The sequence below is a fragment of the Anabrus simplex genome, chromosome 1 (assembly GCF_040414725.1).
Source record: "Anabrus simplex isolate iqAnaSimp1 chromosome 1, ASM4041472v1, whole genome shotgun sequence".
Lineage (NCBI taxonomy): Eukaryota > Metazoa > Arthropoda > Insecta > Orthoptera > Tettigoniidae > Anabrus > Anabrus simplex.
In genome coordinates, this window is record NC_090265.1 from 1,380,420,052 (window position 1) to 1,380,433,495 (window position 13,444).

General features: G+C 42.9%; 1 protein-coding gene across 7 annotated transcripts in view; it reads left to right on the forward strand.

The window, feature by feature from the left end:
• LOC136858356 (uncharacterized) overlaps positions 1–13,444 on the forward strand; it is a 562,168-nt gene that overhangs the window by 492,371 nt on the left and 56,353 nt on the right. For all 7 annotated transcript variants that reach the window (XM_068225512.1, XM_068225514.1, XM_068225513.1 and 4 more), the window contains one exon: positions 681–813. In XM_068225512.1, coding sequence (XP_068081613.1) covers positions 681–813 — 133 coding nt within the window. The remainder of the gene's footprint in view (positions 1–680; positions 814–13,444) is intronic.

A 13,444-nucleotide genomic window follows, 5' to 3' on the forward strand; every position in this document is an offset into this window, starting at 1 on the left:
TACTATACAATAAAACTTTCTCCAAAGGAACAATATTACAAAGGCATTACAATTAAATAGAAGTACGGCATGATTATCCATTTAAAATAATGTAGTATTTGACAACACACTAAGAAACTAACAGACAATAAATAGACTGACTGACAAACGCGCGTGGCAAGCGGGTGAATCATACCTCAGTGCCCATGACCTGTATACCCTTGTTACCCTTCCTCACAACACATGCAAAATCTCCACTACTTGATGTGGAAATTGGTTTAATTAAAGAAAATAAAGGAAATAACTAGGTTATAAGACAAGAGGGCTTGTACAAATTGCTTGTTTCTCCACAAAGTGGGAGGGGCAACTAGCCCCCCCCCCGCCCACCTCTAATCACCGCTACTGATATTAATCATTTACCGAGCGAGTTGACCGTGCGATTAGGGGCGCGCAACTGTGAGCTTGCATTCTGGAGATAGTGGGTTTGAACCTCACTGTCGGCAGGCCTGAGGATGGTTTCCCATTTTCACAACAGACTGTACCTAAATTAAGGCCACGGCCACTTCCTTCCAACTCCTAGCCCTTTCCTATCCCATCGTCGCCATAAGACCTATCTGTGTCGGTGCGACGTAAAGCCACTAGCAAGAAAAAGCAACTGCACAGCTATATTACTAAAGAATGGTATTTGGTCTTTGTTACAGGAAGCCGTGCGACTGATATGGAAGACATCTTGATAGTATCGAGCCGCCACAGTCAGGCAGCAGCATTGTGGGTGAACTACCTCAACACGTGCTTTGAACAGATCAGCAGGACTCGGAATAAACCACCCTTCAAGTGAGTAAAGTATTCCAAATTAGCAGAACGTACCGTTGTTGACAACGTCATTGTTAACGATGTCATTGGCATACGTCTCAGCAGCTTTGAAATATATATATACCTACCTAAAACGTATGTATGTATGTATGTATGTATGTATGTATGTATGTATGTATGTATGTATGTATGTATGTATGTATGTATGTATGTATGTATGTATGTTGAGTATTCATCCCGAAGGCTGGTTTGATCCTCAACAGCTCCACTATCAGCTGGCATAGATGGCCTAGGCGTCACTGAAGAGTATACTAGGGAAATGAGGAGTGAGGCAGTTTCCCGCTGCTTTCCTCACCGGGCTAGAAGTTACAAATACATACCAGCCTGCCAAGCCCACTGAAATGCATGAACCAGCCGACCCTATGAGTAACATTTTCACACCATTCATAACAAGTACTGGCTGCATAAGGAATGACATTACTAGCATCCTTGAGTTAATACATTCTAAATGTAAAGTTTGGTTGAAATATCTTCAGCAGTCTTCACAGTATAAGCCTGCAAGCAGACAGACAGTTTTTTCCGCACATCGGTCTTCAGACAGTCGAAAGCTTGTAAACAAGATTGTAACAACGCTGTTAACCCTTCGATATCAAATGGACACATCCTTGTCGCTAGGGATGGGTTGCGAACGGAGTCGTGAAGAGCCGAGACTGCTGCCCCTGAAATAGGTACTGTACAGCAAATCAGATGCAAAATTACGACTCTACAACACAGTCATCAAACGAGAGGCACTTCACGAATCCTAAACCTCGATAACTGGCGGCAGATTTCAAATGAGAATAATCGAAAATAAGAGGGGAAAATTTTCAGAAATATCCTACAACCAAAATGCGAAAATGGAACTAGAAAAATAACTAGTTATAGTTCAATATAATTTTAATTCAATAGAATGGATAACAAGAAGCTGACAAAGAAACCATTCAAGATGGAACAAAGTTTAGAAGACTGATAATGAAAAACAAATTTGCAGAGGAACATCTAAAAATAACCAGCGAACGAATGAAAATATATTTAGAAGAAATGTGTACTAATTTCAAACATGATCCTTAGTTGAGCAAAATGGGTATATTATTATTAACAATAATTTCATTGGCCATTAACTACTTTGTACGGTTTTCGGAGATGCCGAAGTGTCGGAATTTAGTCCCGCAGGAGTTCTTTTATGTACCAGTATATCTACCTCTATTCTATCCTCTTCGCTCTGGAACCGACACACTCGACTCCAGTGTTGACTCAGTTGATACACTAACGCCATCTATCAGGTGTTTTCGGAACTGCTTGGATTTATAGTTTCACCAAGACCGACTCCAATCCTCAGATCAAGACCGACTCCAGTCCTCAGATCGTAATTTTTTTTTAACATGGCGGCGAAGTAGCTGGACTGTTGGTTTTGGCTAACATGAATATATCAAGTACGTATACCAACGGCGGTAATTTAACATGATACATGTATCATCATAGGGAAAATAACTTTTTCAGGTATGAAAACGCTTCGCCAACAAGTAGGGCCTACTCATCACATATAATCAACTGCGGTCGGTAGATGCAAATTGGGTCTCGGCCCATAAGTGGCCACGGCTGGTCCGTGGTCCAACAGCTCTGCACTCTGACCGGCCAACCGAGCAGAGCAGGGGTGGCCACGGCTTACCGTGGCTCTACGCCTCTGCATTCGGGAGACGGGACAGGGCTGGACCTCACGGCTGGCCCAAAACGTCGGCTGTCCTGAGAATGGTTTTCCGTGGTTTTCCATTCTCCTGCACTAAGGCGAATGCCGGGACAGTTCCTCGTATAGACCACGGCCATACTTCTAATCACCTTCTCAAATCTCCTTGACCTGGGAGAGGGCGTCACCCTCTAAGACGCCCGTCGTACCCCTTTAGGGTACAGAATGAAAGCTTCCCAGATATATATATCTCCAGAGAAACCTCTAAAAGTTCGTCTCGTCCCTATATTCGGACGAGAATGAATATATATATATATATATATATATATATTGGAACAGAGTCAGAATTGAGAGGTAGAGCCGTCCGCTCGGTTGGTCGGTCCGAGTGTAGAGCTGTCGGACCACGGTCCAGCGGTAGCCACACTGTCCGACAGACGCCTTTCCAGCTCATCGCTCGTAACATCCTGACTCTTGTACAGTCGGAGAAGGTTTCCAACTAAGATTCTGCTCGAAAACATACTTCCACATCCACATTGATCTCGAGACTTCCAGTGCAGTTGTTAATTAGTTGTTCGGCAGGGTTTCCACCAAGGTGACGTGGCAGATGATCTAAGAACAACGGTTGCCGGATATTTGCGGTCATCGGACATTTGCGGTCACTAAGACAAACCTGCGCCCACTCACACACATTCCCCAGCAGTCACAGGAGACCCGCGGTCACTGCAGCAGGGGATGGGCCTCTTAGATCAATCTCGGGATATCCCCGCCAACCCGCCTGGGCTCCTGCTCGCTCTTTCTAGATTAACATTCTGGATAAAGTGTGATGGGAACCAGCATTTTAAAACATATAATTTATTGTTGACCAAATTATTATATGTACTTGAGTTTTGACGTTGTTAATTAAATAACCAATAGACCTACAGAAAATCAAATGATGTCAATTGTGCGAGAGAAATGTTTACCTTAGTCTGTTGATAGCGATAAAAATCTTTTCCAATGAGTGGTTGACAACTCTTCAATCAAATAACACACGCCATAGCATTGCCGCTACTGGTCTCAATGAACTTGCTTACCAATCTAAAAAAAAAAAAAATCCCATGGCACTACAGCCCTTGAAGGGCCTTGGCCTACCAAGCGACCGCTGCTCAGCCCGAAGGCCTGCAGATTATGAGGTGTCGTGTGGTCAGCACGACGAATCCCCTCGGCCGTTATTCTTAGCTTTCTAGACCGGGGCTTACCAATCTTTGGGTTGTAATTATGATAAACGGATGAAGAGTACCATAAAAAAATATCAAATTTTAACAGATTTGATATGCGTTATTTGAAACATGGATCTATTTCACCAGACTATACTGTCGAATTTCTATTTCATTTTATGGTTATGTGAGTAGAAGCATTGCACATTTTGTTGGAGATTCGTGATTCCTAGACATAAGAAGACCATTGGAAAAGACAGATGGGTAGGCCTAATCGTAATGAAGAATTAAAAACTAAAGGAATGAACACGTTTGCTGAAACTGTGAGCATGAGTTGATTTCTCGGTTTACATGTTAGGATGTGTTCGTATGTACGAGGGGGGGAATTCCTTGGGAACTAATGTTCTCATTAGTAGTAATGTAAGTAATTGGGAGATGATGGCTTGATACAAGGCTGCCGTGCTATTTTCGAATAAATGATATCGAGAAGTTTAGCCTCGATCTACGGATATATCTAGTGAAATTTAGCGTTTATAGTGTACTGTCTTCTGCTATAGCGTAGAGCAAGTTCGTTACGTTAATCGATCTGTCCCATTCTCGTCGTCAGCTTTGACGATATGAAAGTGATGGAGTATCAGCGACGCTAGTTAATGCCATTCCTCATCCAGCAGTCCGTGTGATGAATGGTGCGAAGGCGTTGCTTGTAATATCGGTTAATGTATACAGTGACTCGCATAATTATTCGGACAGACATGATTTATTATAGTTTCCTTTGTATTAGTGGTTTCTGTAATAATAAAGCACTGATATAAATTAGATACAATTTTCTGTAAGGAATTTAAAAACTAAACTTCCATCATTCTTGTAATGAACACCGTCAATGAAAATACAATAATTAAAAATCACAATCAAAACCAATATTGCACAAAATTATTCGGACACTTTCCGTTTTACTTATGGTTCTAAGGGTTCAGTATCTGGTGGCTTTCCTTTCATTTTAATTACTTCCCTGAGTCAACTTGGCATGCTCTCCACTGATTTTCGGGTGTAATCGGGAGATATCTTCTGCCACTCTTCTTGAAATCGGGTTTTCAGTTGTTCTCTAGATGTGATTGTTGTTTTCCATATTTCCTTATCAAGTTTGCCCCGAAGATTCTCAATCGCATTCAAGTCTGGTGATTGAGGGGGAGGATGAAGCACCTTGGGCAATTAAACAATAGCCACATCCTTACATTCGTTACATCTTGATAAAACTTAAAACGTTCACCAATCCCCATCTTCTCGGCGCTCTTTTTCAATTGTCCCTCAGTAGTCTAAGGTATTGATAGTAGTCCATTTTACCCTCAATAAAAACCAATTCACCAATTCCATTAGCCGACATGCACCCCTACACCAGTGCAAGTCCACCGCCATGCTTCACAGTTGCTTTCAGATGTTTCTCTTGAAGCTCAGTATCAGGACGCCGCCAAACTGTTATCCTCCCATCAGACTGAAATATGTTAAATTTACTCTCATCATCCAATATAACGTCATTCCACCACTCATTGTCTTCTCTAACATGCTCTTTGGCAAACAGCATTCTTTTTCTTCGATTTACTTGATTTATTAAGGACTTCCTTCTTGTAATTACGGTCGTGACAGTTACCTCTTCTGAGCACTCTCCGTATTGTTTCGGGATGCACTTTCTTTCCGGTGTCTGCGGCAATCTCCGTAGCGAGTTTTGGAGCACTTAACTTGGGTTCCTTTTTCGTTTTACAGATGATATAACACTCTTCCCTCACAGAAAATGTTCTTGGACGTCCCGTGTGCGGTAGGTGTTCAATCTTATCTTCCTCCAGGAATCTTGTGATAATATCAGAGAGTGTACTTTTCTTCATTTGTAACATTTCAGCAATTTTACGACAACTTTTACTTTAGCGTGAAACATTACTAGCTGCCGATGTTCGATTGTGCTCTCTCTCCCTGTGCGATCCATTTTCACTTACGTTGTACACAGCACTCAAACTCACGGTAATGTTTACGTTCACACTGTCCGTGGCTCTTCTACACACAACCTCTGCATGGCAACTGACTTGTGTCCGAATAATTTTGTTCGAGCACGTTAACTGCGTTCTGAGGTTCCGAGGTCCGGATAATTATGTGAATCACTGTACTGTTCTGTGGACTTCCCATACTGTTACGTAAAAGCACAGCCTTATCCAATGAGGAAAGCAACGGGAAATTATCTCACTCCTCACTTCACTCTACATATCCCTGTTCAGTGATTCCTAGGTTTTTAATCACAGTTGATCGTCAAACTGTGAACTTAACACACAGTATACATCAAGGTAATAATTTGCTCGTAGAGACATGCTGACTGCCACGAAAGTTTGTATTGAAAATATATGTAGGCCATGTATATATGTGTGAATGTACAAGAAGGCCTAATTTCTCACCTTGCCAGACTAAATTCACTGAGCAAGAAGAAAAATAAACGTGAGAAGTTGTGCTCTTCGGTCATGGGCTTTTTAAATATCGGGGATTTACATTAATTTAGCATTGGACAAGTGTTTCCTCTTTATATACAGTTAGGGAAGTCACCAATGACAGGAAGGAACCAGGAAAATGCATGATATCACTGACGTCTTGAAAGCATGAAAGTGTCATTTAACTCTTCAGTTATGCAGGACGCATTCTTGTTCGGATGTATGGGTAGCGGAATAGTCACTGATGTCCCACTCCGAGAACTCCTAGTTCGAATCCCGACGACGACTTCGGACGAGAAAGCTCGAGGAGGATGAAATAAATTCATTAGACACATTTTTCTGCATTACATATCCATCAAGTAGAGGTTTTCTTTTTGCCTAGTGTTTTGAGCGTATATGTCAAAAGGCAATGCAAATAGAGTTCATAGGTTGTATTACTCATTTAAACATTCTCGGTGATGGCCATGAAAATGAAAAAAATGAAAACCTACAACCTGTTTTCCAGTCATTGACTGGGTCAGGGATGTAATGAATGAATTATATATAGGCTATTTTTACGATGGGGTCGCCACTCCCAAAGTGATGTATATTAATGACTGATAGATGCTACGAAATGAGAATGGAGAGTGTTGCTGGAATGAAAGATGACAGGGAAAACCGGAGTACCCGGAGAAAAACCTGTCCCGCCTCCACTTTGTCCAGCACAAATCTCACATGGAACGACCGGGACTTGAACCACGGTATCCAGCGGTGAGAGGCCGACGCGCTGCCGTCTGAGCCACGGAGGCTCTTCGGTGATGGCCATATAAACAATATTTTGCAGATTTCTTTATGCTGTTTTTTTACGTCGCACTGACGACAAGTCTTGTGGCGACGGTGGGATAAGACAGGGCTAGGACTGGGAAGGAAGTGGCCTTGGCCTTGATAAAGGTACTGCTCCAGGATTCGCTTGGTGTGGAAATGGGAAACCTACGTAAAACCATTTTCAGGCCTGCCGGCAGTGGGGTTGGAAACCGCCATCTCCGACTGCAAGCTCAGAGCAGCGTGACCCACACCGCGTACTCAACTTGCTCGGTTTTGTTTGAATCGATAGCGTATTCGTAGTGCCACAAAAAATATCGAAAGGGAGTAATATTTAGAAAAACTTCTGATTAGCTTCCAGACATAACTAATCTGAACATTTTAAGTGTCCTAAAAGCAAGTCCAGATAAACGTGAAGGCAGATAGGATCGACTGAGGTTGAATGAGTTAACAGTGACTCACAAGGGAAGTCTTCGAGGTGTTACGCCCCGAATCCGTTCAACTTTCGCACGCGGGTAGCAGAATAAGTGTACAGTCCAAAAGTGAAAGCTGTATGTGGCCGAATTAATATTTAAAGGAGTTTATTTAACGTTGGAAGTACTGAAAATACGTACAGAGACACGCCATGTAACAACGAGCGGCAGGGGTAAGTTGAGAGGGATAAATCACACTCGTAGAGTGGAGTGTTGGCTGGATTCGAAGAGCTTTCGCCGTTGAGCAACGGATTATCATGAGTGAATATATACTAATGCAAAACTAGAAGTTGTATATTCAGAAAAGAGTGCGGGTGTGTTCGTTACAGGGGTGAGGGTGTTAAATCCATGGAATGCTGTTCTCTTGTTTCCTAGAACGTGACAGAAAGGAAACACCTATCACAACTGTTGAAACCGAATTGGCTTTTGAAAGATACGGTACCGGTATGTAAGTTAGCCTATATACAGTATTCAGGACGATTGTAGAAATTATCCGTCGGAATTCAATGATGAGGGCATGGTGTAATTGTATGTTTTATCTATCTTTTGCTGGTCTAATCGTGAGCCATACCGGTGGCAAATCTTGGACGTTGAAAATGAAGACACATTACCCTTCCTTTGCCCTCACTATATTTACAAGATGGCAAAACTTCACTGATATATGACAGTCAAGAGTGCTAAATATACACTCATATATAATACCGGTAGTTTAAAAAAAGTACTAAATATACAAGTAGGCTAAAAATAACCACTTGCGTATAATGGTTAAAAGTACTGAATATGCAGACAAATAATAATCACTTAAATATCACAGTTTAAAATACTAATAGTTGCTACAATGTGAATAATCATGAAACAGACGAGTGTACAGAAGCTGAAGACGAATCAGCTCTCAGCTATATGACTGTAACTTATCCCTTTCAACATCATCTCAACCACGAGCAAATACATTTAAGAAAATGGAAATTGCAACACCATGAAGGCATTGGTCGTTTGTGTTGATTTTCAAGATATGGAACGATGCCATGTAGGTATGTAAACAATCAAAATTTCTGACTCATTGGATTGTTGCTACAGGTCTCCCCACGTGATTGGTCGCGGAGGAATCAACTCCAGTATACGGACTCTGGTGTAGCGTAGTTGACTTGCAGTCTGTGCAGTGAAGTGTCCCCCGTAAAACATGCCTCAACGACAGAGAAGAGCACGCTATCAACAACTGTCGCCGTTTAAGAGGGCTCGGATAATTGGGCTGTGTGAGGCTGGATTATCGCTAAGGACTGTCGCTGCACGTGTTGGCCGACAGGCATCTACGGCACAACGTGTATGGCAGCAGTGGTCAAATGAAGGTACCCACACTCGTAGACCTGGCACAGGCCCAACGCGACAGACAACTGTGAGAGATGATTGCCGCATCATTCGGATGGCCCGGATGGAACCCCATGCAACAGCAGCGCAATTTCGAGCAGCTGTGGCACCCCACGTTACACAACAAACAGTTGGTAATCGCCTGCGTGCAGCTGGCTTACGACCCCGTGTCCTTACAGAAGGTGTTCAATTGACCCCACAACAGGGACGTGTAAGGCTGGCCTGGTGTCGAGAAAGATCGACGTGGGTCGACGAATGGCACAGGGTCGTCTTTAGTGATGAATCGCGCTTCTGTCTTGCCCGCATTGATCGCCGGAATCGTGAGCGCCGACGTACCGGGGAGAGGGGCCGCCCAGATCTTATTGTCGAGAGGCACACAGGGCCAACACCAAGCATTAAGGTCTGGGGAGCTATTGGCTTTAATGTGAAATCACAATTTTTTTTTTTTTTTTTTTGCTAGTTGCTTTACGTCGCACCGACACAGATAGGTCTTATGACGACGATGGGACAGGCAAGGGCTAGGAGTGGGAAGGAAGCGTCCGTGGCCTTAATTAAGGTACAGCCCCAGCATTTACCTGGTGTGAAAATGGGAAACCACGGAAAACCATTTTCAGGGCTGCCGACAGTGGGGTTCGAACCTACTATCTCCCGAATACTGGATACTGGCCGCACTTAAGCGACTGCAGCTATCGAGGTCGGTGAAATCACAATTAGTGCTTGTTGAGGGCACTATGACTGCTCTACAGTACGTTGATAGGGCACTCAATCCAGTGTTTGTCCCTATGATGGCGAACATTGCTAATGGGATGTTTCAGCAGGACAATGCCCGGGTTCACACTGCACGCATCTCCAGAGAAGCTCTCCACGACATCACAACCTTAGAATGGCCCGCCAGATCGCCGGACCTCAGTCCTATTGAGCATGTGTGGGACACGATGGGTCGACAACTGGCCAACCGTCCTCAGCTACCCATACCTCTGGAACAACTGACCCGTGCAGTGCAGCAAGCATGGGCCACAATTCCTCAGGAAGCGATCCAGGGCCTTATTGACTCCATGCCTCGACGAATTCATCAATGTATTGCAGCTCGTGGTGGGCACATCCTGTATTGATTGTTGTCCAAACTTGTGGTCAGAGGGACCTGAAAGTGTAATCATCGAAGCACAACCGAACACTCGTCCTGCATGTTCAATTGCAGCAATGTAGCACCACTCCTTCTGGATGTTGCAATTTCCATTTTCTTCAGTGTACACAGTGCGTCTCCGCGTCTATTCTCACAACTTTCAATGTTAAATAATAGTATATACATTATACAACAAACCTATAATGGCAATAATTCAGACACGAGTATGTTTATAAAACGAGCTAAGCGTGTTTTATAATTTCCATACGAGTGTCTTAATTACCATTATAGGCGAGTTGCATACGACTGTTTATGCTCGACGATAATTATTACTCTATTTTTTTAAATATTCATTCATTTCTGTCGAGATGTCGCTTGACAGCCGAGTTTATTGAACAGAGCGCATGCGCTGGGTTATTGATTTTCCGTGAGTGGATCAGAGACCTTGACAATGCCATATGTTTTCACAGCTTTGATAGAAGGATATCATAACCTATACTGCTAATAAGAAGAGATGGCGTCTGACAGGTAAGGTTGGAGGGAGGAGCACTGCACGTGGCATTTCACGATGTTGCCACATTCCAGCATTCCTTTCTGTACATGCTCTTACCCCTCGCTTCCGGCTCACTTGTTCTCTCCGTCATTCTGACCACTGTGATCTGTTGTAGACTGCCTGGCCAGGCGGTGTCGTCCCATTTGCGATCACTCTTATACAATCAGGTTCTTATCAGTGACATACAAACAGTCAGGTTGCTGTGAGGGAAATCCTTGCGGAAGGATTAGTACAGGAAGACATCCCTCAAGTAACTGGCGAAACTGGGAATCTTACGAATCGTATGTTGAAAGTCATTAAATTACTTATATTTACCGTTTGAGACTGATGCGTTTATATCGGGATTGACAGGGAATAAACAGGACTCAAATAAACCTTTTATTTACCGAGCTGGATAGCTGCAGTCGCTTAAGTGCGGCCAGTATTCAGTATTCGGGAGATAGTGGGTTCGAACCCCACTGTCGGCAGCCCTGAAGATGGTTTTCCGTGGTTTCCTAATTAATTTACACAGCATGTTTCTACTGCCGGATGCCCTTCCTGGCACCAACCTCAGTTGAGGAGCTAATGAAGACGAAATGTGTTATGGTGAATAAAATTGGGTAAGGGGTGCCTATGGATAGGAACTGTACCGGCATTTGCCTGGAAGTGAAGATATTAAGCCACAGAAAACTATTCTGAGAAGAGCCGACGGTGGGATTCGAACCCACGCGTTTCCCGAATGCAGAGCTTGGCTCCATAGCCACAGAGCGTTAAAACGCACGGCCACTCGGTCTACTTTCATCTATATAAATAAAATTATAATTTTTGTCTGTACGCTTCGATTAGATGTACAAGATTCCAGAACTTAATGTTAAGAAAATGTTTAGATTACAATAAGTTGAAAAAATGACGATTCTATAATGATAGCGCGAAGAGAATATATTGCGTTCGGAAAATAGTGGGTTCGAATCCCATTGTCGGTAGCCCTGTAGATGGTTTTCCGTGGTTTCCTATTTTAACAACAAACACAACAAGCCAGGGTCGTTTCCTTCCCACTCCAAGGCCTTTCCTATCCCATTGTCGCCGTAAGACCTATCTGTATCGCTGCGACGTAAATCCAGCGGTAAACAAACCCTTGTCACCAAACATTCTCACTTTTCCGTAAATTTCTGTAAGAGTATCCATTATATAAAGCTACGCCTTAATTAGCAGTCCCTTTGCTGCGTTAAAGTTGGAAAACCCTGACAGGCTGCTGAAAATTTTACAGTGATCGCAAATGAGACAAGAACTGGTCTTTCTTCACATTCTTGTTTTCCATTGTAATGGAACTCGTCGCAAATAGAACAAATTTTGCTCTGGAATGGAATTAAGGGAACATTCCTTTCCGATAAACTCGTAGCCTCCTCTTCGAAGAATTCTCTTGCAGCACATATCATTTCCCTTCCTTGGTGATGAATTGTCACACCATGGCCGGCGGTATTTTTTTCACGAGGTGGACGAGTCCTGGGCTTCCCTCTCCCTCGAGGAGTATTCATCGTACTCAAAATATAAATACAATGATTGCACGTGCGTACGTGCGTAAATAGTATTTAAAATACAATTAGAAACTTACTAACGGCCACTCACACTGAACTGCTTGCAACAAGATCTAGCTCACAAGTGAAGTGAGAGGTTTGGCAACTCCCAGCAAGACGAGCCTCCCAGAAGTTTTATCTCCATGGCAACCGCAGTCGCCCCACCCTCGTTTCCATGGCAACCACACAGCCACTCCCTTTATCCCGCCTCGGCAGGCAGTAAAAGGACCTCCCTCTACGAAATGTCACAAGCCATCTCTTATTATTAGCAGTATAGCTTTATTTCAAATACAGATTGTTTATTGTACAGTTGGTGAAGTGAATTTGCGGGAATGTGCCGTGTGGTTGTGGAATATTGGAAGTAGAAAGTGCATTGATGTTAATATGTGTGTCCGACATGTTGGATTTTGGAAGTAAGTGCGAAGCTAGTGCGTTGCTATCCTTACCTAATTGGTCAAACAGTTGTATCATAATGAAAATCTGAACTCTGATTGGTGGAGAACCTGTATCATAAAGAAAATATGAACTCTTATTGGTGGAGAACGTGTATCATAACGGAACTTGAACTATAATGAGCCTCATTAAGATCCATTTTTCTGGCATAGGTCTATAATATTTATATTTTGGCATCGCCGAGCATAAACAGCATTAAATATATGGCTAATCTGCACACATACAGTTTTCACTTTTGGAGTGTACGCTAGCTCAGCAACCTGCGTGCAGAATTTGAACGGCATCCGATTGTAACACCTCGAAGTACTAATGGTACTATGACATCGCCTGTATGCATCTCTGTGGGAGTTCTTGCACGGACTAACTATAATATACTCACATTGCTCATTACTATTCTTACCATTCAAAATCTGTCGGTTCTTTTATATATCCTCCCAATATAACTCGCTGACTCCTGTTAAATTCGTATGTAGTCATGATTGTTTATTTTTGTTATCGTATACTTGTAGTTTAGTTAGTTACGGTACAAATAACTTAGTTATTAATTATTTGTTAACTAACATTTTGCACTGTACCTAATCTTTTAAACATGTTTAGCAGCTAAAACACAATAGTGATGTCTTGTTTATAATGTTTTCATAGTACACCAATATTTCATGTACCGAGCTCGATAGCTGCAGTCGTTTAAGTGCGGCCAGTATCCAGCATTCGGGAGATAGTAGGTTCGAACCCCACTATCGGCAGCCCTGAAAATGGTTTTCTGTGGTTTCCCATTTTCACACCAGGCAAATGCTGGGGCTGTACCTTAATTAAGGCCACGGCCGCTTCCTTCCCACTCCTAGGCCTTTCCTACCCCATCGTCGCCATAAGACCTATCTGTGTCGGTGCGACGTAAAGCAACTAGCAAAAAAAAAAAAAAAAATTATGTAATACCTATAGGCTGTATA